The sequence below is a fragment of the Eupeodes corollae genome, chromosome 1 (genome assembly GCF_945859685.1).
Source record: "Eupeodes corollae chromosome 1, idEupCoro1.1, whole genome shotgun sequence".
In the NCBI taxonomy this organism is placed as follows: domain Eukaryota; kingdom Metazoa; phylum Arthropoda; class Insecta; order Diptera; family Syrphidae; genus Eupeodes; species Eupeodes corollae.
The window spans coordinates 247,517,755-247,544,210 of NC_079147.1; the positions used below are offsets into that span (position 1 = coordinate 247,517,755).

Here is a 26,456-nt window from a genome sequence, read left to right on the forward strand (position 1 = left end):
AGAAAATACGTGAGCCTACGTTTTTTAATTTCGTCAATACAATACTGTGATCGACTTTTTCGAATGCTTTAATAATGTAAACAAACAATCCAGCTATAAGCTTTAAACAATAGAAATGTGAAAATATTCTGGCAAAAAAACGCAACAGAAATCGTCAGTAGATTTTCCTGCCTGAGAACCGTATTGGGAATTACTAAAGAGTGATTCTATTTAAGAAATAAATTACTCTTTTTTGATGACTTTTTCAAAAACTGTATTTAAAACAGGTAGCAATGATATAGGCTTATTGTTATTAATTTCACAACCAGTTTTTTTTACAAAGAAATCAAATCCTTTCAAAAATGCCACAATAAATTGACTAAGTGTTAAAAAAAAACGAAGCTCAAACTTCAATATCTGTTTGTATACATTTTCTTAACTTTTTACTAAAGTAGTCCGAAACTACTAAGGCAAGAAAAAACTCAAAGGGGTACGTCCAAGTTTGTTTGCTGATACTTTTGCGCCCCCTTTACGGTAGTATTTCATTCGATAAGAATATCTCTGTCCTTTAAAGTGTGCAATAAATAGTTTATTACATGTAGACTAGACGGCCTAGAAGTTCTATGCATTTGTTCACTAATCTTCGGAGAATTTGGATGAAAAACACATTCGTTCGAAATATTAATGGCTATAAATATATGCAAAATCATTGTCCAACGAAAGTTCTATTAATTTTACTTTATTAATTTTACTCTTTTTTCTATCCCATTGTCCGATATTTCATTTTTTTCCTAAAATGCAATGGATAGTTACTAAGTAAACGCAGCTTCTTCTTGGTTTGATTGCCAATAAGACTCTTGCAATGAAAGTGGTGATATTTATGTTCACCAAGTTCAAGGTGGGAATATATTAAAATATTGCAGTATAATGACAACCTGCATGAAGTCTTTTAAAGTTGCTATGAATGGTCAGCAAAATTGTACCTTGTGATTTCTGAAGTCCCTGATCTATGCCAATAAACTATTAGAAATCGGTGCTTCCAAAATAAATAGTAAGCTAAGCTATCGCAAAAATGTTGGTGAAAAATTACTTAGCCACTAAATATTGTTAACAATATAACGCTCCACACTTAATAGCTTTCGTGAGTGAAAATCTTAATACCCTACAGCTTGTGTTGTTCAACTTGTTCTTATTGCAAAACATATTACGATTATTATATGTATACAACGGACTTCAAAAGTGGAAAATTAAGAACAATTTACTGACAGGTCTCGAGGTTTGAGTCACGTCCCTCCAATATAGGCATTTTATGCTGCACTTTTTAATTTCACAATTTAATACCGAACTTAAATGTAGATGTTGTGAAAAAATATTCATAGAATTTTCCCACCTTGAATAATGTGCAATAAATTCCTTGAAAATATAAAGGCTATTTTTTTTTCAAACGTGTAGTTTAAGAATAAAACAAGAGAGATAAAACACATGTACTTTATGGCCACTAAGTTTTTTCCATATTTAAAACAATATTTCGGGCAAATGGCCGTTTCGCTGGGCTCGAATGAATTCCAGCTGAGAGGTCCAATTTTCGACCACATTTTTCAACATTTGGGGACATATGCTAGTAATAACGACCCGAATATTCTCTTTCAAGGTGTTAATAGACTCGGGCTTCCCTGCATATGCAAGCGACTTCGTATAACCCCACAAAAAAAAAGCACAGCGGTGAAAAATAGCCCGATTTTTGATAAGGCAATTCATTCACCAAAAAAGTCTCTTAATAAATTGAATGTTTTATTTATTGAAGTAACTTACAAACTAAATTTATAAATTACTTAGTTAAGGCATCAGGGTAACCATGCCATGCGATGCCGTTTTTAATTTACTAGGGCTTAAGGAAAAAATGATTTACATTTTTATATTATTTACATTTTTACATTATTTAGAATTGAAAAGATAACAGTTATAGCAACTAAACCAATTAAATTTCATCAAACTTCTGGTGGGCGGATATAGAAGCTTTAATTCGACGTATAATTTTGACATTTGATGGATCTAAAATGTTTGCCAAAGTCTCAACTACGTCGTCTATTTCAGTATCCGTTTGTTGAGAAACAGAACACTCTACAAAAATATGCCAGATTGTGTTTCACAGTTTGAGTATTCCTCTGAAGCTTCACGAGTTTAGATATAAGTGTTTGCTTGTAAACAGTGTTTTTCCTATTATAACTCTTAATACTTTTATACATTCTTATCTGCTAAAGGTATGGTTATATTGGACACGTGTGTTGCAGGGTTGATGTTTTAAAGGTTTGAACTTTTCTGAAAGCTCTAGCTTTTGAAAATGTGCGAAAGTTGTTTTCAAAATCAGGTGAAGTTTAGGATACTCAAGTTATCTAAGGGTAGCGAAATGCGTATTTTTCTGAAAGGTCAGCGGCATCATTACCTTCTATTCCGCTGTGTCCGGGTATCCAAGCTAAAGTGATGTTTGTGTTGTAGTACAAGCAGTTTCTAAAAGTAAGGAGAGCTGCACATTTGTTATTAACGTTGCTTTGCCCCTTGAGTATACCAAGATTGTCGGTGAGGATTAAAAAACGTTCAGAATTTAGTTGAGTTAAAAAGATCGCTTTTTAATTTGCAGCTAGCTTGGCTATGTAATTACTCGCATATTGTGGAAGTAGAGCCTGGTGAAGAGTGGAGAAATTGAATGTTTTAATGCGTTTCGTGAACCGATTCATTACATATTTTAGTAATAAATTGTTCATGAGCAAATCTTTTCATTTTAATTGGCAAACCAAACTAAGCATAAATGAAGTGAAAGCTGTCAAAAAGACACAAGTCTAAAAAACATCCATTATTTTTTGTCAGGAATAAAGTTTCAACAGAAAACTTGGCCTTCAAAGTGTAAAATATTTTTCGCTTGAAAATGTTGTCAATATTTTAAACACATCCAATATAATAATGGATTAAAACGCGTTGAGCTTTAGTTTTTTAAAAACTACTCTTTACACGAAACTAGAAATCCAAATTACACTTATTCTAATTTCTCCAAGTTCGATTTAAGAATTTACTGCACCTCAAAAACTATAGGTTTCGTTTCTTCTTTTATGTACATCGTTTCTAGATCGTTGAGTTTTTCTAAAATCTTTCTTATATCTTATTTTCCATAAATTTATAACTAATTGAGTTTTCTTTTTTGTTCTTATTTGCAGTGATAACTCAGGTAAAATTCGAGTCTTCTCCATAAAAGTCGCACTGGCCACCATGTGTTCCGGCAAACTTGTCGATAAATTACGATGTAAGTCAATCCGTTATTTTTTCCATTTAAAAATTGTTATTTAAATTTTGTTTTTTTTTTTTCTTTAATTTTATTTTAGATATATTCTCACAAATATCGGATGGTGCCGGTCAACTAGTCCCTTGGAAACTTGGCGAATTTCTGCGTGAAGTCTTAGCGCTACCCGCAGCTGTTTATGAATCACCCACATTCCATTATAAAGAAGGTCTTGAAGAGGAAATTTTTCCGGCTGATGCGAAAGTCACAGTGAATGATTTTATGGCAATACTTATGTCTGAACCAGGACCATCGTGTCTCGTCTGGTTGCCATTGCTGCATCGCTTGGCCACGGTCGAGACAATCGTCCATCCGACTATCTGTTCTGTTTGTCATAAGGAAAATTTTACCGGATTTCGTTATCGATGTCAGCGATGTCACGCCTACCAGTTGTGTCAAGAGTGCTTTTGGCATGGCAAGACATCACTGAATCACCAAAACGATCACGAAGTCAAGGAATACTCGAGCTATAAGTCTCCCAGCAAACAGATCGGACATTCGTTAAGGAAGAGCTTTCGATGTGTGCCTGAAAAGACTGCACAAGTGTTGCCACGATTCCCCGAACAGCCGGAGAAGACGTTGAATTTGTCGCATATAGTACCGCCCTCACCATTGCCATCGCATAATGGCTTCTCCGATCCAAGCTTGTTGCATGGCTACGATAGAAGCAGCACATTAGATTCCAGAGCTACTGGCAGGAGCTTGGATAGTGCTGGTGGAACTTCGATATCACGGGTAGCCGCTGCTTCAGCTAATGATGAGGAACATCGTTTGATTGCCAGATATGCAGCCAGGCTTGCGCAAGAGAATAGAGCAGTAACTTAAATTAAAGATTTTTTTATCCAAAGAAGTTATTAATGTTGTTTTTTCTTTTCTAGCCCTCCGGAATTCCGACTGAAAATTCCACCATCACCACGGACAATTCCCGTGCCCAACGTGAACTGATCGCCCAGCTAGAGTCGAAAAACAAAGAGATCATGCGTGAAATCGCCCGCCTGCGCCGACAGCAAGAAGCCGAACAAATGACACCCGAAAATCCGGCCCTCATAAACGAACTGCGAGCATTGAGACAGCGCAAAGGTGAACTCGAGGGCCACTTGGGAGCCCTCCAAGATTCCCGTCGCCAACTCATGGACCAACTCGAGGGCCTAATGCGAATGTTAAAGAACCAACAGACTGCAAGTCCACGATCCACACCCAATTCTAGTCCACGATCGGGTAAATCTCCACCAATGCCCGGAAATCAGCAAAACTCCGTTCAACAACAGCAACAGCAGCAACAACAACAGCAACAACAATTGCTGCGATCGTCTGCATCTCAGCAACAACAACAACATCACCAGATTCCGCCCAATTGTCAGGCCCAATCAATGCACAATAATGCAAATTCATTGGAACAACAAACCCTGAATCAATTGAACGAAGTACGAGCCGCCTTCCATTCCAATGGAACATCCAGTGAGTATTAAAGTTTTGGGTTTTTTTTTATTTCTTAGTATCTAGAAAGGTATTGAACTTAATTGGTTAAATGGGACGACAAAAAAAGTGGGATGTGAATGGGGTTGCTGGATAGTTAAGGAGGGAATAACGAGGGACGGGAAAAAGAAAGAGAAAAGTTTTTATGTTAAAATGTATGTTTTTTAAGTTTGAAATCCTTGTTTTTCTAAATTTTATTCAACCTCCAAGGATATGTTCCCAAAAACTCTGTATCCTGAGAATGAAATTTCATAAATGTATTTTTTTTAAGAACATAATTTGGAATTTTCTTACTAAGGTATTTATTTTAGCTTTTATTTCAGAAATAGTCTAAGCAAAATTATTCTTTAACCCTAAATAAAGAAAAGTCTCCTGCATATAAAAATTCGGTTTCCTACTACGAGTATACTCTTTAAAGTCATGGCTTGAAGATGGAATGGTTTTCGAAAAGTATTTATGACACTCTGCCAAAAAACGTCAGCTTTTTTATCTTGTATTTAATTCCTTACATAATCTGTACTAGTCTACCATAGACTGCTAAGTATTGGCAGGAACTTATTGAGCCCAAGTGACATTTCAGCCTACTTTTTTTAGTATTCCTGACTAACAGCGTTAAGGTAAATCGTGTATATTTTGTTTTAAATCGGTTTTGAAATCCAACTTCCATCAATTATTCTTACATTTTTTCAGTTGAGCGTTTTGAAACTTAAGTTTTTGATGTTATATTTATGTCTCTGTTTTAAATGCTTTAAGTTATAGCCACAACCTTCTTCCCCAAAGCAGTACAAATTTTTGGTCGTTCGTAAAAAATATGAGGAAATTTTCTTCTTCCTCGGTTCCTACGCTCGTTGTTTATGACAACCCAATTTGTTAGCTCTTTAGAGAAAGCTTATCTCTTTGCTAGGCAGTTCGACGCCAATTAAACCAGTGAGTGTTATGACTCCGCTTGTACTTGAGCGAGTTAGTGATTCTATGTCACCAATATTTTTTAAGATCTCAACATTCTTAAATCCGCTGAAGAGGAAAAAACAATTTCTTGAAAAATTTAGAGGATGTTTTTTCAATCACCGTCAGTCCTTAATATCTCTATAAATAGTCCAACAAAAGTCCGCTAACATTGAAGCTTTCCAATGGCGTTGATATCGCTTGTTCATATCGGCGATGAAAGCCGTCACCGTGCTCATCGCTAAAAGTTCCGGAAAGAACTCCAAGTGGGAATGTAAAAAGTGGATTTTTGAAGACATATTACCCAATTCTTGGTATGATGAAAGCATGTTTTCGACAAGTTCAACATAGTTGTCACTTCTCTTATTACCCTGAAAATTATGTGCAATAAGGCGAAAATCATCCCAGGCTTTTTTTCCATACCTTCTAGAACCAAGTCAAAGTTGACATATTTAAATAAATCTCTTATCTGCGGACCGACGTATATGCCTTCTTTAACTTAAGCCTCCCTTATTCTTGGAAATTTGCGAAGGTATTGAAAAGCAGCTCCAACTCTGTCCATTGCCTTTACGAAGCTTTTCATGAGTTCTAGCTTTATATGCAAGGGCGGAAGTAACACCATTTGTGGATTAATTAAAGGGTCATTTTGACCTTTTTCTGCCCAGGTTAAAGCGACTGACGATGAGACCACACATTTTTAAAATAATGCTGTTTTCTATCACGACTTTCCCATTCCCAGATTCGTGTATCCTAATTGCAGTCCAAGCAGCAGAGCTAAAATTTCCCAGTCCCCGCAGGATTTGCCATTAGTGTTCCTTATATTTAATCCGCAGCAGAACACTTTTTTATTTTCAAAAGATTCATATGAACTGCGTACCCAATAGGAATCGAAGGTAAAATATTTCGGTTATGTAGCAACAAAACTTTTAAGCTTAACTTAGAGCTATCTGTGAAAAGTCTCCATTCACTCCGTTTATACATTATGTTAAGGGGTACCATCATAGCACTGACATCATTGCAAAAAACTAAACTTTCATCCATTTCAAAATATCGCTGGAACTCCTTTTGTCAAGTACGGATAGATGTTATAAAAACACCGCTTCCTAAAAGATTCTATTGTTGTAATCTCGAGCCTAGAAGTTCTGCTTTGTTCCTGGACAATTCTAAGTCCATAACAAGATCATTTAATTCAACTTGTGTTATCCGGTGGGGCTGTGATGATGTGCTAGGCACTTCGAATTCTGACATTAAAGAAATTGTTGGTAAAGCAGGTGTAGGTGTTATTTCTTCTTCGGCAATGTGAGGGCTTTTTGGAATCGGGTGAAGTTCGCTGAGTGGCAGAGGACGAGTAGCCGATGGTACATTTTTCAGCTCAAGAAATATCTCGAAGATCGAAAGCTTCTTAATGACCGCCAATTCGGCAAATCTTTACATCGCTTTGGGGAAAGTAAGATTATTGCACTTGATATTTCAAAAGCTTTTGATAGGGTTTGGCATCAGGCTCTCTTATCGAAAATGTGTGCTTTCGGTTTTCATGAATTCCTCATTCATTGGACTAGTAATTACCTTTCGAATCCTTCAATACAAGTTGCGTTGGATGGATTCAAGACTAAGAACCACAAAATAAATCTGGTGTGCCTCAGGGCTCTTTTCTATCTCCAGCACTCTTTCTCATTTTTATTAATGATCTCCTGTCTGCAACTTCTAATCCAATACATTGTTTCGCTGACGATTCCTCTGTAAATTCCTCTTCTTCGGGTGTGGAACTGCAATGACAAAATATGATAAGCTCATTAAATTCCGACCTAAACAGCATTGTACAATGAGCAATAAAAAATCGTGAGGAATTTAATGCTTCAAAACCCAATGCTGTCTTGTATCGTTAAAGCGAGATTTACCCCCCTGCCATTATCCAAAGATGGCACTTGCATCGAGGAGACTGAACATCTCGATATTCTCGGCATATGTATCACCAACCACCTTTTTTGTCAGCAAAATTGCCACAAGATGTTTGGATTTTCTAAGGCGATGCAAGAAATATTTCACCCTTCTGATCTGTCTGTTATCTACAAGACTTATATACATCCAAAGCTTGAGTATAACTCCGATATCTGGGCTGGTGCACCTGCAACGTACTTAAGCCTCTTGGACAGTTTGAACGTACAGCATTTAGATTTATTGGTGATATTACCATCATAAGATTATTTACGTCGCTTGAACATCGTTGAAAGGATTCTTGTCTCACTCTCTTTTACCGTTATTTAAACGGTTTATGCCAGTTGCATTCCTCCCTATAAACAGTTCAACTGTAATACTCGCGTTTCTAGGAATGCTCATCAATATACCCTCGAGCCCAACTTCGGTCGTACTGTCAAGAACAGAGATTTGTTCTTTAGCCGTACTATGCGAATATGGAATGCCTTTCCATAATTGCTTTTCGGGCTTACATTAAATTTGATTCTTTTTTAAGGCCTTTATAAGACTTCTTAAATATATTTTTCCTTTTCTGAAGCATACGACTATATTATTGTATGACATAAGTATACATTTCCTTGACAAATTAACAATTTAGCAACTGTTTTGAATAAAAATGGTCTTCTTGGGCTTTGTTCTGTATGGTAGAACTTTACTAATTTCTCAGTTTTTCTTTTAAAATTAAACTTTTCCAATTTTGTTTAGTTTAAAATGTTAGGAAAGTTTTCGTTAATATTCGTGTTTTAAAATGGAAAATTTCAAATTGTTTGTTTATATAACATACAAATTGTATATTTTAAATAACACCTTATTTCAAAAACCCCACCTTTCCGTAATGAATTCCTTTATGTGTATATCAAAGTGTCTTGTGTCCCAAAATAATCTGAACCTTAAATAAGAACGTTTGTGTCTATTTTTTTTTGTTAAGTTTTTATTTTTGAAAAATTATTTAAATAAAAAGTATTAAAATGTATCTTTAAATAATTTGAATAGTTTTATGAAATTAAATTTATTCCTCTATTTTTTTTTTGTTTTTTGAAAATAACGTATTCTACTACATAATATCAAATATCAACTTTAAAATTTATAATAAAATCCTCAAAATCTGCAAAATTCGTAAACATATACTTAATACATATATCAGATGATGATCCAACAAAAGACTTATACTATGCTGCAGATACTGTCTCATCGGCAATGTCTTCATTAGTTCGTGAACTGAATTCAGGTAAATAGGGTTTTGTTAATGGAGTTTTTCTTTTTGGTTTTTTAGTTTGTGTTATAAGAGAAAAAATTATATTTTATTTATATTTTGGTGTTAATTTCCCATAAAACTCGTTAATATATTATTATTGAAAAGGGCAGATATTAATTTTTATATTTAATTTTTATTTGTTTTAAATCATCTTTCAAAGCCTTAAGAATTGAATGTTCTCCTCTTATGCGCACAAATATTGATGTTTTGATATTTTATTTATTTTTTTATATATATTGTTACTTGTTGGTGATGTTTATAATTGATATTTTACGTTGTTGCGCTAGAAACATATTTTCAAATGTTATTTTTTCTTACTTTTATTTATGAAACAATACACAAATAAATTACACAATGAAACTACATAAATTTATCTATTTATTTTACTTTATTTTAATTTTTATAATTCCTCAAATGAACACAGATAAAAACAAATTTTAAGTAACACATACTCGTAGCTACAGAACGATGGTTGGTGGAAAGTTAGGAAAGTTATTATAGGAAAGTTTAAACAAAATTGAAACAAAAATCAGAAAAATGTATGAAATCTTTATTTGAATCGATAGTAGGGTCCATATAATTTAATGTTTGAAGATTATTTCATTCAAATGTTGACCTTGACTGCGTCTCAAATTGTCCATCCGCTTAGTCTAATTTTGGCATACTCTTTCCAACATTTCGGCCGGTAGTAAATAAATAAATGCTTCATAAATGATTCGCATCATCTTTGAAGAAGTACGGTTCAATGATGCCACCAGCCCATAAGCCGCACCAAACTGAGAGAGGCCCCAAAAATATAGACTTCGGAAAATTGTTGTTTCAAATTCCAACTAGTAAACATCTTTTCCTTTGATATGTATTTTTTTTTTTTTGCTTTTTACCTTTACCTACAGCCTACCAAAGAATGGAAATTTCCTCGGTATTTTGGAAAAATACAAAGTATCCGTCTTCATCCCACCTATCCGTTTCTCTTACTGAAAGATTGCATGCCTATGAAGCTATGCGTTCGTGATTTGGATTCCTGAATTACATCGAGAAGATGCACTAGAGAACCTAGTCTTGGTAATTAGTTAGTTAAATTTGTGTCTTTGATTGACAATTTTACTACCAAATTCTCGAAACGAGAACTGGATTTCAACCAAATCATCAACGATTTTTCGGTGTTCAATACTAAAGAAATCTACTTGGTTTCACAATTAATTATTGATTGAAAAACTCGGGTGAAAAAATTGGATTACTTTATTTTGTAAATAATTTTGGGCGAGATTGCTTCTGCTAATTTATTGCCCCGAGATGTCTATACCTCTGAATCCGGCCCTGAATTGGTAGCTCTCGCAATACTTCTGTCTGATATTCACTCCAAAATGGACAATTCCGCTTATTTACCTACCCATTAAATTGCAAGCTTTGTTCGTTTGTAAGACGATTCAAAAATTATAGACCAAACTGAAGATGTTTGACAGTAAAACAAAACACAAAACGTGCGTCTGCTCTTTAAACCAGTGTTGCCAAGAAGATAGAGGCTAAAAACTCACCCTTTACATACAAAATAACTCGTATCATGGAAGAATCCGATAGTTTTATTTATCATAAAGCTTTTAATGTTTTGAATTTGTGTTGTTTGCAATGCCTTTAGGACACTGTAACACTTATAATTATTTCCGAGTTCGTTTATCAGCTCTTTTGTTTAAGAGTTCCGATATGGATAATAAAGTCTTTCCCTGACTAGTGTGTCTTAAAAAAGTTGCATTATAGCAATCACTTGTACTGTTATAATATTTGCAAATATGGAGGATTTTGGATTTAAATTCGTTAATTTTGTTCGATAATTTTCAAAGACCAACTTATATACTTAAAAACTTACTTTTTAGTTTTCTCTGATGAAGACATTATATTGTTTAGCAGGAACATAATTTAATTGTTCTGCTTTTCCTGATAAGCTTTTAAACTTATTTAAACTAGTAAATTTACCTAAAGCTTATAAAATGACGTCTTTTTATACAATTTTAACCTATAAGTTTATTTTTAAGAAATATTCAGTTAGGTTTTCCCCTTTTGGTAACTTTGTAGTTTTTAATTGAATTTAAGCTACAAGACAAGCCCCTAACTTGGATTTTTATAAAGAATCCCTAAGAAATAACCAGAAAGAGCTTAGGAAATCTAAGCGATCTTCTTGGCGGTCCTTGTGCGGTACAATATTTAGAAGCCCTTAGATTACGAGAAATTCCTGCAACCAGTCCGACCATGTCTAGATGTCTGAAAAATACATATGGCTCCTGGACAATTTCAAGTAAAGAATGGCTGAACTTGCTACTAATATTCCTGGTAGCTCTCAAACCGTAACTTGTATCAATTAAATACGTTCAAGAACTACAGTTACATATCCACAAGGTCCTAGGGACAAGCTAAGATAGGCTCTCAACAGCTTTAAACCATTTAAATCGAGGAACTAGATGGAATAATACAAGCTGAACTCAAAAAGTCCTCAGATATAATCACACCAATCCTTAAGGAATTGTTTAACAGCTGTCTAGATCTGGTATTCCTTCGGTATGGATAGAAATGAAAGTTGTTTTCATACCCAAAAGATAAAAATGCTCGCAAGTCAATCCTAAAGATCTAAGACCTATAAGTCTTTCGTTATTCCTTCTCAAGACTTTAGAAAGATTTATTGTTATGCATTTAAGAGAAAGCATTAATACAAGACTATCTCTTAGCATGCCTACTGTAAGGGCAAACCGGTGGAAACCGCGTTACACACCTTAGTACGATCCATGGAATACTCCCTCTACACTATGGATTCTTTTCTTAATATTTAAGGTGGAACACGGTGGTTTTCTATCCTCTCTACTCTGGAACCCGATATTAAATGAAATCCTTAATCGTCTGGATAAGGAGGGTCTCAGAATGATTGCCTATGCGGATGACGCTGCTGTAGCGATTTCAGGAAAGTATCTTACAACCCTAAATAAACTTTCACAAAACATCTTAGATAAACTAATACTTTGGAAAATGTGTGATGAGTTTTTGTAATACAAATGGAATACCTTTAATTCCCGCAGACTTATCATTTTTCATTGATTTCAAAGTATCTTGCAATTCTGTCATTAAAATTGGCATAGCAAGTTCCGGGATTTTCGCTTAAGGTAGAGCATAGTCAAACGTTTTGGTGAACCAATAACGGGTTCAGAAGAACTTTGAAGTAACCACCAAGTTTTTCAACTGCCAACATCGAAGATGCCACATTTTTACAGACACCTTAACAACCTCACCTCACAAAGTTACATGATAACAAACCCGATGCTACACCACTGAAATAAAGTTTCCGTTTTTGAACTAAAAGCTCCTTATATTGTTTGTTCGCCTCTAAGAAAAGCGTTTTGAAAAACACGGAATTGTTCTTACTAAAAAGGTTAAGAAGAGCCAAACACTTTTTGTTAAGTTTCATGCATTCCCAGTCAAACCATTCAGCCCCGAATATGCCACCACCATGGGGTTTTTTTCTCATGCGATCTCTGTAGCATTAATATAATCAGTCTTTCACGTTGAGCTCAGAAGAAAGGCCTAAGATTAATGTGCTAACACAATGGGCCAACAACTGGCAACAACTTTAACCTAATCTAAACTAATTTCCACTTTTGTCATGCATCTTTCCCAACATTTCAAAGCATCACTGTAACCACATTGAGTCTTTGATGATGTTTATGACACGTTTACGTCATCAAACTCAATTTTATCAAAAAAAAATTCTAAATGTCTATTTCTGCGTTACTTCTCTTTAGAACTTCTGTAATAAATTTAGCAAAAAGCAATCCACTGTATCTACCAACCTTCTCTGTACTTCATTAAATACCAAAATCAAAACAAGCAAACAAAAACACACAAATTATTATTATTTATATTATTAATATTATGATTTTAGTGAAATATTGTTCAGAAAGTCCAACTAAAAAGGAAAAGGCACCCACATTTATAAAACCTCTTGGTAAGTTAAAATGAATAAAATTGAAAAGCAATAATAAATAATTTTATAAAAATTAAAAATAAATTTAAACAAAAACAAAAAAACTCTATAAAAAGTCACAAACGCACAACAAAGAAAAACTAATTTAGCTCGTCCCTCTAACTTATTTTGTTTTCTTCCTCTTTTTTTTTTGTTGTTGTTTTATTTTTCAATCTTTTTTCTATAATCTATTGTTTCATTTTTAGATTATTATCCAAATAGAAAGAACAAAAAAGAATAAGTTTATAATTTATTTTTTATGTACACAAATAAATTGGCTCCCTTGGCTATCTTGTCCTCCTAACCACAAAAATAAATACCAAACCAAAAATAACCAAATATCCCTCAAAAACAAACATTTTGTTTCTACCTCTACTTATTCAAAAATAAAAAAAATAAACACATATACCAAAAAATATATATAAACAAATTAAGCTGATGATTTTCCCGAAATCCATGAGATTGGCGAAACTATTGATGACATGCATCTTATAATGTATGCCCACGTCTTGAAGTATTGTGTAAATTGCTAACCCTTCGAATCCTTCGCAAAGAAAACGATTAGTAATACATAAATAAATTAAGAAAACTTAAAAGGTAAATTTATATAAATTTTATTTAAATAAATGTTTTCTATATTATTTAATTATTATTTAAATTATTTTAATTTGTGTTTTAAATGCAGCACTTACAAAATATTAAGAGTTGTTTTGTTGAAAACAAAAAACAAATGTTTTGTATGGACATATTTTATATATTATCTTTAAATTTAAAAATATATGTCGCTGTATGCTAAAATAAATAAAAACCACACTTATATATGAAATGAGTATAATAAAATTGTAGTTGTTTCAACGGCACTTAAATTTATCATTAAAAATTAAAAAAAAAATAGAAATTCTAATGAATTTTTATAGACATTAAATCTTATATATATATACGTTCTATGTTCTTCATCTAAACCACATATACTTATACACTTTGTGACGAGCATTATTTGTAATCATGTATATTTAAATTATATTTTCATAATTTAAAAAACTTGAAAATAAAAAAAAAGTTAAAAATGCAAATCCCATTTTTGAGTATGTTAGAATGCATTAGTTTATTTTAATTTTATTTTTTGAACACCAGCAACCCCTATTTCAAAGTTTATTACATTCAATTATATTGTATATTTAAAATAATAAAAAATAATATGTTTCCTCTACCTGTCGTTCTATCTTTTTCATAAATTCATTTTGAAATATTTGTTTTTAAGTTTTATTTTAGCTCTTTTTATAATATGGGGATCAAAAGTTTATATTTCTTTATTTTATAAACAATAAAATATTTTATACAAATTTAAATTAAACAATATTAAATTTCGATTTGATAACCAAAAATGACGTTATTAGGATGAAATTTTTGAAAAATCACAACTCTTGAGAGGTGAGAATATGTATTTCTGAGATACAAGTTGTATATTTTTGTCTATAAAGTTCAAACATAAAACATTTCTAAAAACTTATGTTCGAAAAATTATTTTACAAAGACAAAGAACCAGCTCGGTCCCTAGCTAGATGTCTCCAGTTTCGCGCTCCAAGTTGGGTGAGGTCACTTTCCACTTGCGCACGCCACCTGATCCGCGGTCTTCCCCTACTGCGATGCCCTGTGGTTGTGGATTCAAAGACTTTCCATCCCGGAGCATTGGTTTCCATGCGCTCTACGTGACCCAGCCATATAAGTCGTTGGACTTTTACCCTTCTGGCTAAGTCTTAATTGCTGTAGTGTACAGCCCGTACAGCTCGTCGTTCCATCTTCTCCTCCACTCCCCTTCGATGCATACGGGACCGTAGATCGCACGAAGAACTTTTCTCTCAAAACGACCAAAGATGCTTTCATCCACTTTTGTCATAGTCCATGCTTCTGCACCGTATAGCAGGACGGGCGTGATATGGGCCTCATATAGCAACACTTTGGTCCCTCGAGAGAGCAATTTACCACTCAATTGCTTTCTTAGACCAAAGAAACAGTGGTTAGGAAGAGTTATTCTGCGTTTGATCTTAGCGCTGGTGTTGTTTTCTGCGTTTACAGCGGAGCCTAGGTAGACGAAGTCCTTGACTACCTCAAAGTTACGTCTGTCGATGGTGACGTTTTGACCAAGACGTCGGGGTTGTATGTCCTTTCTTGATAACAGCATTTACTTTGTTTTGCCCTCAATTACCGTTAAACATCAATACTCAAAAAAGCCCCATTGACATCTCGCTAAGTTCTTACAATTATGTCAATGTTATCAGCATATGCTAGTAACTTGGTAGACTTTTGAAAGATAATGCCTCTAGTGTTGACGTGTGAGCTCTGCACTATTCTTTCAAGTACGATGTTAAAAAAAACGCATGACAGCGCTTCACCTTGTCTAAGACCTTTATTGACATCGAAAGGTTCTGTTATGTTCCTTTATGTTCCTTTATGTTATGTTCCTTTATGGAGCAGCGTGAATTCTCATGGTCATCCTGAATAAATGGGCGAGTTTGACAGGGATGCCAAAACTAGACATGGCTCTATACAGCTCGTCCCTGTAGATGCTGTCATATGCGGCCTTGAAATCGATGAAAAGATGGTGGGTGTCGACTTATTGTTTTGGGTTTTTTCCAGGATCTGCCGTAATGTGAATATTTGATCGACTGTGGACTTTCCTGGTCTAAAACAACACTGATAAGTACCTATCAGATTGTTGACGATGGGCTTTAGACGTTCACATATTACGGCAGAGAAGATTTTGTAATCGATGTTAAGTAGACTGCTTCCTCTATAGTTGGTGCAGTTCAGAGAGTCTTCTTTTCTCAGGATCGGGCAAACAATACTATGGTTCCATTCATTGGGCATGCTTTCTTCCGACCATGTCGTACAGATGAGTTGGTGCATGCTCCTAACCAAGTTATCTCCAGCTGCTTTGAAGAGCTCGGCCTTCAAGCCATCCGCTCCAGTGGCTTTATTACACTTCTGCTTAGATATGGCAAACTTTACTTCGTCTAAGTCGGTAGGACGGGATTGTTGGCTTTCGTCGTCTATGCCTGACAGCGGAATTCGCTTCGTTGTCGCCGTTAAACAGAAGTGGTCTTTCCATATCCTCAGCATTGACTGCGGTTCCACTATGATGTTTGCACTTTCGCCTTTGCAGCCTTCGGTTCTAGGTTTATGTTCCTGTGAATTTCGTTTCACCTGTTCATAAAACTTTCGAACTTCATTCCTGCTTTTAAACCTCTCAACATTTTCGACCGCACGCTTCTCATGCCCTTCCTTTTTCTTTCTTAGAAGTCGGTGTTCCTCTCGCCTCTTCTGCTCATAGAGCTCATGAGCAGCTATCGTCCTTTTATGCAGCGCCGCTTTGCGTGTCTGTTGTTTGGCTGTATTTTCCTGCCGACATTTCTTATCAAACCAGGGGTTCCTTATTGGTAGTTGCTTGAAACCTAGGACGTCAGAGGCGGCTTCTGTGATTGCATCTTGGCAATGTTGCCACTGGTTTTCGATACATTGTGTTGGCGGCAGAGAACTTCCAGAGAGGTTGTTCGTAACTCGATCGGAAAAGGCTTTGGCGATCTTTTGCGATTGTAGCCGTTCGATGTTGTACCTTCTCCCAGCATCTCCCTGTTTATCTTTGGTCTGGAAACCCGAAGTGCTACCTTGGCTACAACGAGGTAGTGTTCCAAGTCGATGTTAGCTCCTCGCAGAGTTCGAACATCCATTATCTGATTATAAAAAAAGCAGATGATTGTCCAACAGGAACTGGAAAAACAAGTAAGTCGTACTTGGCTACTACTAAGTCGGATGTATATTAAATTCATTCTTTGAGTATGCATCATAACTCGCAACGTTTTTTGGAGAAAAGTTTGATCCGTTTTATAATGTCTATACATTTTAGCAATAGACAGCCCACCGTTTATAAATTTCCTTGAAGTCTGAGCCCTCAAATAATGACTTTCGATCGATTCGTGGAATGGAGTTTATGTGGGCCTTTATTGAATCAAGTATTTCGCTATCAGTTTTCGGATGGTTGGAATGCTTTCCCCGTTGATCTTCTTTGACCATTTAACCTGATGCCTTGTTCTCAATAACTGTTCGAACAACTCTTTTTTGACACTGAACTAATTCTTGTCGCATTGAAATATTTTTGCTCCTTTTCGTTGTCTTCATTTTAGGCGGCTGCAGAAGTACTTGGTTAAGGTTCTGTCACACAAGTGACAGATAAGTCAATGTACTTGCGATTGCGATACTTTAATTTGAAAACAATGTAACGTTATAGAGACATATCTGCCCTCTGGATACAAATAGAAGAATTTCAATTAGGTCTTTGTTTTATTGGAAGCAAATATCTTTATTAAGTGACATACTTAACTGAGAAAATTCAAAATTTGAACTTACGTCGTTGTACCACCGGAGTTGCGGTATGATTGTCGACATTTTGGCAAAAATCTGCATTAAATCTTTTAAGTTAATTCTCGAAAAACATAGTTTAGCCGGCGAATTAACAAATCTCTTTTCAAAATCTCCAAGTTAAAAAAAAAATTGTTTTAAAACTGTTGCCTTTTGAAAGTTTAAATTTGGATTCCATTGATATAGATCAGAAACTAGTCAGTCTAGGGACTCATAACCCACCCATACAATCCAGGTGTGCTATTTTTCTGTAAGGATTTGAGATTCTATTCATTTTAGGCCTTAATTGGAAATTGATTCCTACCAAGAATATTTCTGCTGCAGTGTAATTTTGGGGTTTTCAATAAGAGCGCTACAATTTTTTTTTTAAATAAAACAAAAACGGTTTTGGATATCAATGAAATTCTTTATTCCCTTAAAAGTACGCTCGATGGCATTTTGTATGGAACTTAATTTCTTTTGCATGGCTTTCACGAAAATGCTTGCAGAAGTCCAGACACCAGACCCAATTTTCGACGGTTTTCAAGCATAAATCGGCCGATACCACTGCAATTTCACGTTCGATATTCGTACGAAGTTCATTAATCGTCGCTGGTTGGCTGGCATAGACCTTAGACTTGACATAGCCCCACAGGACATAATCTAACGGTCTTAAATCGCACGACCAAGGCGGCCAAGCTACTGGACCATTTCGTGAGATACCACGTCCTCCAAAATTTGTTTCCAATAAATTGGTTGTGACATTCGCTGTGTGATTTGTGGCGCTACGCTGCCGTGGCCGCTCCGTCCTGTTGGAACCACATGTCCTCCAAGTCCTTATCATCCAATTAGGGCTAAAAATATTCGGTTATCATTGAACGGTAGCGATCCCTATTCGCAGTTACGTGCCAGTATTGCTCATCACGGAAGAAAGACGGTCCAATGACGCCGCCGGCCCATAAACCACACCACACCGTTACTTTTTCGGGATGCAATTATGACTTATGGAGTACGTGTGGATTGCTGCTTGACCAATACCGCATATTTTGTTTGTTGATGAAGCCATTCCGCCAGAAATGAGCATGATCGCTGAAGATGATTTTTCGATGAAAATCCGAATAATTTTGAAAAAATTAAATTTAAAAAATGATTGTCATTTCTTTTTATTATACGTATATTGATATGGTTCAATTATGTGTGAACAAAATATTAGCCAAAATGTCTCCGCAACCTCTGCGGCGCACCTCCATCCGAAGGTCTAAATTTTAGATGACGCTGAGGCATAATTAATGTTTTGTGCCTTTAATGTGCCGATCTATTTCATCTTAAATTGTTGCTGGCCTATTGACGTACATCTATCTTTTCTTTCAAACTACTCCAAAGAAAGAAGTCAAACGTCCAGTTGACAGCGCTACCACTGTAATTGAGTTTTTCACACAATAGAGCCATTGTTTCATTAGCTTGGTGGCAAGATACAACGTTACGATAGAAAACACCCTTAACACTAATTGCCTGACCAGCCTCATTTTGAAAAAAAAATACTGCCCTATGATGCCGGCATCATGAACACTCTTGGATTATCATTCGTCCAATTGTGGCCATTATGATTATTAACAAATTGAATTAAGGTTGAGTTGAAAATGTGCTTCATCATTGAAGATGAATTTCTTCGAAAATTGATCATCTACTGTTGCCATTTCTTCTCACCATTCTGACCATTGGAAGTGGTCAAGAGGCTTTAGTTCTTGAATCGATTGCACCTTGGAAGAGTATGAATGTAAGTCTTAATGTTTATTGTTCATCAATGACGAGAGTGAGAGGTGTAATTGTTGGGCACGACTACGAGTTGAGGTGGACGGCTCTTCAGCTGTAAGGGCATGCACTGGTGCGTTCACATGTCCTTCCCAGTTTGACCAAATTTTTGCACGATTTTTCCGATTGTAAGCACATTTGGACGATAAGATTCACCTAAAAATTCACAAAGTGCATTACATTGACTTGAAAGCCCATTTTCATAATAAGTCTGAATAACTATAACGAGTTGCCTGATTGTGTATCTTTCCATGGTTCAAATTGCGTTAGTCTGAAATTGATAAATGTCAAATGAAATGCAAAAAAACTTGACGTTTAGTTTTGGTTTGCATTCAATATCGACCCTTAAAATGTACCCACCCTTTTTATAATAGGAGGGTACATAACTTTTGGATGTGGCAAGTTTAAAAGACATATTAAAAATATGAAACGACGTATTTATACATTTTGAAATTTAAATTAATATGTCTGCAATCCTTACAATTAAGCTTCTAACGTCATTTCATCTTTTGTCTTTAAAAAAGAACTTTTAGCACTAGCTGATTTTGATTCGGTTGCTTCCTTCAATTCCCTAAGGACTACATCTAAAATCCTTTCATATAATTTATTTAATTTCAAAATACAACCCTTGCTAGGACATTTTTATATTAAATAATGTTTGGGAACTTAAATATTTAAGGTTAATCTGTGCTTATTATTTGAATTACCTTTGTAAATAAAATTAGAAAGACTAGAGTAATGTGTTAATAAATTTTGTTATTTTAAAGGTTCTCGACTAAAGACTCAACGTAACCTTTGTTTCGATTTCTGATTTGATAGTGTTCATTCTTCTTTTAGGGTCCATTGAAGAATTACACCCGCATCCTTTGAATCACTTTTATAAGACTTAGTAGTTCCTTACTTTAGGTCTAGCCAAGATTTGAATCCTTGAATAAATTCATACCTGATTATTCATTCATTGTCCAAGTCTCTGTAAATCGCAAACAACAATCAAATGAAATCCATCTATAGCTTAAAATAAATTCCTCAAAACAACATGATATCCAAGTTTTGTTTTTGCCTAAATATCATACCTAAGCTTGTTAATCTTCATTGATTCTTAATGTCAATCAATTTGGACTTAATATTCATGTGTGTGTTAGGCTTTCGCTTTGCAGCTATTAGAATATGGTATTGAAAGGTTGTACTTGTCCTTAAAGCTGAATTGTGTATTGTCCCTTTGTGAGCTGCATTTTACATATGCATTTGACAGCTTTGTTTTCCAGCTATAAAAACCATATTTAGGTTTTAAAGTTTCCTTTTGATACTTTCATCTATAATTATGATAATTAGTCTTCATTGTTTTCAAATAAAAAGTGAAGACACACATCTAAATTGGGGTTTTATAATAAGAATTAAAAACAAAAAAATAGGAAGAGTGTGTCTTCGACTTTTTTAAAAACAATCAAAATTGAAACTCATCTAGAATTGAAGAAAAAAATATATAAACACATGTTTTTTTGGTTTGAATTTGAAATAAATTTGTGCTTACCATCAAAATAAAAAAAAAACTCAAAATTAAATCAATATATTATTACAGATTTTGATGAATCACAATCGTATAATCCAGACTGGAATGAAAAGGTAAAATTTATAAAATGCATGAAAAGAGTTTGACACCAAATGATAATTTTTAATTGTTTTCCGTTCATTCCTTTTTTTTTTGTTTAATATTTATGATATAAAATATTAATCATAACAGAAACCGATAAAATCAGTGTAATTAAAAAACAATAAAACCACTTAAACCAAACATTCATTTCTATAAAGTGCCCTATTTAAAATGAGCTTCCTTGATTTAATCACTCCGATTTTACAGCGTTAAAATTATGCACATTACAGAAACAACTTTTAAGTACAAACTCCTCGAATTTGCGATGTTACTTAAGTTAAATAATCCCTTTTCCAACCTATCACCTTGAAGTAACAACATAAGATGACATAAAGATGGATAATGTGATAAAATTGAACCAGTATCAGTAGTTCGAAAGTATTTGATTAAATGCATTTATTTTGTTTTTAAACGTCCTTGATCTTTGCTATCATTGGTTTTCATCATTGAAACCAATCATTGGAATTTTGTTGACATTTTGATTAGAGCTTCAAGTCTTTTCTGATTGAAATCAATTATTTGAGGTTCGAGTTGATCATTGAAAGTAAAACTTACAGGTGGAAATACGAAGAAACAGTTCTGTTCCTAAATGTGATATCAACAATTAGCTGTTCATTGAAAACGATTTCATTGTTTAAAATTTTAAAATAAACTTAAAGAAAAGTTCGGGGATAAATATAATACTCTTTTTAGTAGAAACAAATCTGTAACTCATAAGCTTCTTTTTGACACCAAACTTAATAAATTTTACTCTTTTATTTGATTTGAAACCTCAAAAAAAGTCTTCAATGATGGAAACCAATGAAACAGCCCTATTCTGCTATTCACGTGGATTGTATTGCATTCTGCTTATAGCCTTTTCACACCAAACCCAAAACTAAGAGTAACTAATAGGCGGGTTTGAGAAGATTCTGAACGATTCCGTGTAGGTCCTTATGGCCGGAGTAGAAAAGGTCAATTCCTAGTTCCAGATTCGTATTACGAAGCTGTAATGATGGGCTGCAATTTCTCAATGACTGTCTCTTTGGCTACTTCCTTTAAGTATTCGCCTGGTTTGTCCAAAGCACTGAGGATCATCTTGATGTTAGCAGGCTGTTCATCAAGTTGCGATAGCCCACTGTTGTGGTTTTATTCACTGTAACAACGATTCCCAAATTGTGGAATGTTTTGGCGCAAATTTTCCTAGCTCGCTGGAACTAAGCCTCCACCAGAAATTATCTTTCATACTTATTTTCCTCCACAAATGAACTTTCCGCCTTTCTCATATCTCCCAAATCCTTGTGATTGAACGGAGTTACCGGAAAGCCTTTTTCCAGGTAGGTAGCGAAAGCGTCAAACATATATGTGGCGACGAGTTCGAAGACGCATCCCTTGGAAACGTCATTACGAACTATGAGCAAGTCTTCCTCGTCCTTGGGGTTATCATATTGAATTCCCCGCTTAACAAAAAGCATTTGAAACTCTGGAGGATCAAAGAAGAACCTCCAGTGCCGCAAATAGTCACCGGGGCTCTTATTCTCGACGTTTTATTCTCAATTTTTTCTGTTGCCAAGCAGCTCCCCCAAATTTTCCTTTTTTTCTCTTCCATATTCTGTAAATAAAAAACAAAAAGAAATAATTCTTATTTTGTAAGGGAATTGTATAAACAATATTACTTACCACAACCAAATTTATTTCAAAATGAAATATTTGTTTTGACAGCAGCCATCAGCTGATTTGTTTACATTAATTTGAGCGCTGAATGTTTCGAAAGGTTTGTTTGTGTAGTTCAACTTTGAATTGCTACAAGTTTTCGTGAGGTTTTATATAAAACTTGTGGTTTACAAAACCAGTGGTTTACCAAAAATGTATGGGAGAACTTGAGTTTTCGATGTAGGTTTTCGGCGAAATTCGATAATTTCGCGAAAACCGGGTTTTGGCCTTAGTGTGAAAAGCCTATACCATCGCGTCTGACGACGACATTATCCCAAACCAATTTTACATTGGTCGCTGTTCATGTGACAACCTTGAGAATGTTGGATAAATTGTTTTGATTCATAAAAACATTGAGATCAATCAGTCCACCTAAACGGAATTAATTGTTTAATTTGTGTAATTTTTGGAAATTGACAGTATTAGACTTTTTATCCCAATTGTAAGCAGAGGAATAAGAGAATTCTGGTGAATCGGGTTCATGTAGTTCCATGTACTACAATTTTGCTTTTTAACACAGCCGTTCATCTAAAAATGCGCCTCGTCACTAAAAATTACCTTTCGGCCAAAATTGGTATCCTCTTCCAAACGTTTCGAAGCCCAGTCAGCAAACAAACGGCGCGCGTTATCTATGGTCATGAACTTTGATCTCTTGGGTCAGTTGAATCTTGTACGGGGGTAGGCCCAAGTCCCGACGTAAGATTCGCCAAGTTGAAGTCTGTGAAAGGCCGAGTTCTTGTGCACGGCGAGGAATGGACTGCCTCGGGTTCTGCTGTACACTTTCACTGACCGTGGCTATGTTTTCGACCGATCTTGCGTTCACAAAAAAAAAAATTGTCATATCAACAACTGTCTATAGTCAACCTGAAATTTGGCAAATTGTTGTATTGACTACCAAAATAGTGAATATGACAATCTTATTTTTAAAAATTGACTACTGGATAGTCAATAGAACAATTTTCGATTGTCAATTTTTGGTAGTCAATATAACAACATATGTAGTCAATAGAACAACCTTGACTACCCAAAAGTGACTTTCGAGGATTGTTATAATTCAGTTTTCAACAAAAAATGTCACATTGACTACCGCAGTTGTCCTATTAACTACTTCAGTTGTCCTATTGACTACCGCACTTGTCATATTGACTACCAATATTGACTACCGAGAATTGTTATATTGACTACCGCAGTTGTCATATTGACTAACGCAGTTATCATATTGACTACCGTGGTTGTTATATTGACTACTGTGATTTTCATATTGACTACCACAGTTGTCATATTGACTACCGCAGTTGTCGTATTGTCTACCACATTAATCAATACGACAACCGTAGTTTCAATTTCTTTCAACCAAAGTGTTCATATTGACTACTACAATTGTCATATTGACTACCAAATTGTAAAAAAAGTTTTAAATTGACAACCAAAAATTGTTCTATTGACTATCGCGGTTATCGGCTGAAAATTACCAACAAATATTCATTTTGACTACATAAAAATAGTCAATAGAATGCATTTTTTCGTTCTGTATTCCTTGAACGTACGCTGATTGTTTACTGAACCGGTCGTCTCAAATTTATCCACCAAACGTTGAAGAGTCGACTGTGAAAGTCCACCACGTCTACCGTAAAATAGATTTGACAGATGTCACCAAAACAAAATGGCCGCCACGGGGTGCCAAAAACTACCCGCGCCAAAAAAAAACTATATAACTTGTCCTAAATCTACCTTTTTCCACTCAGCCACGTATTTCATTGGTAGTCCTAAGAAGTTGAGCCAGTCTCTTAGGCTATTCCAAAACTCTTGGAGGTCTTCGGGTTGTCGTTTTGCATTATTTTTTGCAATATCTGTATTTAATTTCATTACAGAAATTATTGTTGCAAATTGTTCCTTGTATGTCGTTCTTCCCCTAAAAATGTGTATTAGCTTTTATTTATAAAACAAATATTCTCAATAGGGCATTGAGGAATTAGTTTAAACTTACATTTTACTAACAGCAATGAATAAATCAGACATCAAGTGAAAAATCTACTACATTTCATATCCGGATCTGAATTGTATAGAATGAATGCGTTCACGTGAACAGAAGAATACCGCGAAGTATTACCGACGTTACCGACATGCACATATTCACTTCGAATGAATAGCAGAATAGTGATAAATGAAAATTCAAGAAAAATTCCCCCAATGAATAGCAAAATAGGGCTGATAGCTATATCTGGCTCCTTTATGTCAATTATCCATAGTAACAATTTTGACTTTGCCAAACAAATGAAAACAGTCAACTCAGTAAGATAACGTCAAAGTCTTTTTCATGTCAATGTAGATTGACAGTTAAAAATATTTTGTTTTGATGTGCCAAAAGTCAAAACCAATCAAAATGGTGATGGAGAAGACTACCAAATGTTGTACATATGTACAAAGTTTTATTTTTTAAGTTATAGGAAATTTGAGAAAACAAAGAAATACAAGATCTTTTTTCAAAAATATCTCTACTTTTAGTTTCTTTGTATTAATTTTAATATTTTGTTATTTTTCCTTCAAGTCAAAGTAAAAAAAAGTCTTTGAAATCGTGTCAAATTTTCCATTGAATTTTTGTGTATTTTTATTGAACTGTAAAAACTCCTTTAAATTTACTCATTTATGTACATTAGTGGACTCAAAGATGGAATCAGCTCGACTTCTTTAAGTTTCATCATTTAATTCTTAGTGAACATTCTTTCCCCGTTCCCCCCTACTCCAAATTTAATGCTACCACGATCCTATAATTTCAAAAACACACTTTCTTTTTACTTATCAAAACTTCTAAATAATACTTTTCAATATAATTGTTTTATTTTTTTGTTTTCAGGCAAATGCGAATAGTCAATGGCAAGAGCAATTTGCTCAATGGAATTTGAATACGCAAAATCCATAGATAAGTTAAAGTGTAGTTATTATTTTCTTAAAAACAAAACAAAAATTAAGTACTTATAGCTATTATGCAAAATAAAAATATTTAAAAAAAAAAACTAAACTTAATCAAACAAAAAAAGATTAAATCGCAGGCATTTTATAACACAAAACAAAAAATTAAAATAAAATTTAAAGCATAAAACAAAAAACACAACAAAATAAAGTTTAAAAATAAAAAAAAAGAAAATAGCATTAAGATCTTATACAATTTTTAAAAATAAGACAAACAAAAATCAAATTCGCAATAAAATAGTGTTTCTGGTTAATTTTTTGTTTTAATATTATTTTTAATATCAAGCCAGTCATAAAATAGATTCAAACATTAAAAAACAATTTATTATAAGAATTAAATCTCGAAAACCACTAAAATACGGAAAATATGTAGATTTTAGTCTTAAATACGAATATTAATAAATTAAAAATTAATATTAGTAAAATAAAGTTTAAATAATGGAATTTTACCAATAAAAGACTAAAAAATAAATTTAAAAAAAATTAACAATTTATCTAAGCCTATTTAAGTTTAACAAAAACAAAAAAAAATATACTAACCAGACAAACAAAAACTTAACTATTTTATTTAGCATTTAGAAAGAATCTCTTGATTATAAACATTCAAAAATTATAAATTACCAATAAGCTATGCTTTACATTATTATTATTATATACAAAAAAAGAAAATTTGTTGAAAAAAAAAATATAATAATTTAAAATCCAGCTATCGCTCTTTCATGTTAAACTTAAATTAATTTTATCATGTTTTTTTAAATTTTATTTCATGAAAAAATTATTATGTTATAATTATTATTATTAATTTTTAATATTATAATGTTAAAATATGAATATTGAATTCATACATGTTTTTAAAAAATATACATATACAATATTTGCAAGATATTTATTACAATATATTAGATGCTATATTATACATACAATACATATATTATATTCAACATTATTTATATATATACATAAATATATTTAA

At 33.9% G+C, this 26,456-nt stretch overlaps 1 protein-coding gene across 7 annotated transcripts in view; it reads left to right on the forward strand.

The window, feature by feature from the left end:
• Positions 1–26,166, forward strand: part of LOC129943273 (dystrobrevin beta) — a 261,581-nt gene extending 235,415 nt beyond the window's left edge. For 2 of the 7 annotated variants that reach the window (XM_056052585.1, XM_056052586.1), the window contains 7 exons: positions 3,189–3,274; positions 3,354–4,126; positions 4,189–4,768; positions 8,850–8,933; positions 12,883–12,945; positions 20,750–20,793; positions 25,368–26,166. In XM_056052585.1, coding sequence (XP_055908560.1) covers positions 3,189–3,274; positions 3,354–4,126; positions 4,189–4,768; positions 8,850–8,933; positions 12,883–12,945; positions 20,750–20,793; positions 25,368–25,433 — 1,696 coding nt within the window. In that variant the 3' untranslated portion in view covers positions 25,434–26,166. Of the gene's footprint in view, positions 1–3,188; positions 3,275–3,353; positions 4,127–4,188; positions 4,769–8,849; positions 8,934–12,882; positions 12,946–13,169; positions 13,547–20,749; positions 20,794–25,367 lie in introns of those variants that run through there. The other 5 variants (XM_056052587.1, XM_056052589.1, XM_056052588.1 and 2 more) reach the window with 5 other exon arrangements.
• Positions 26,167–26,456: the final 290 nt, after the last annotated feature.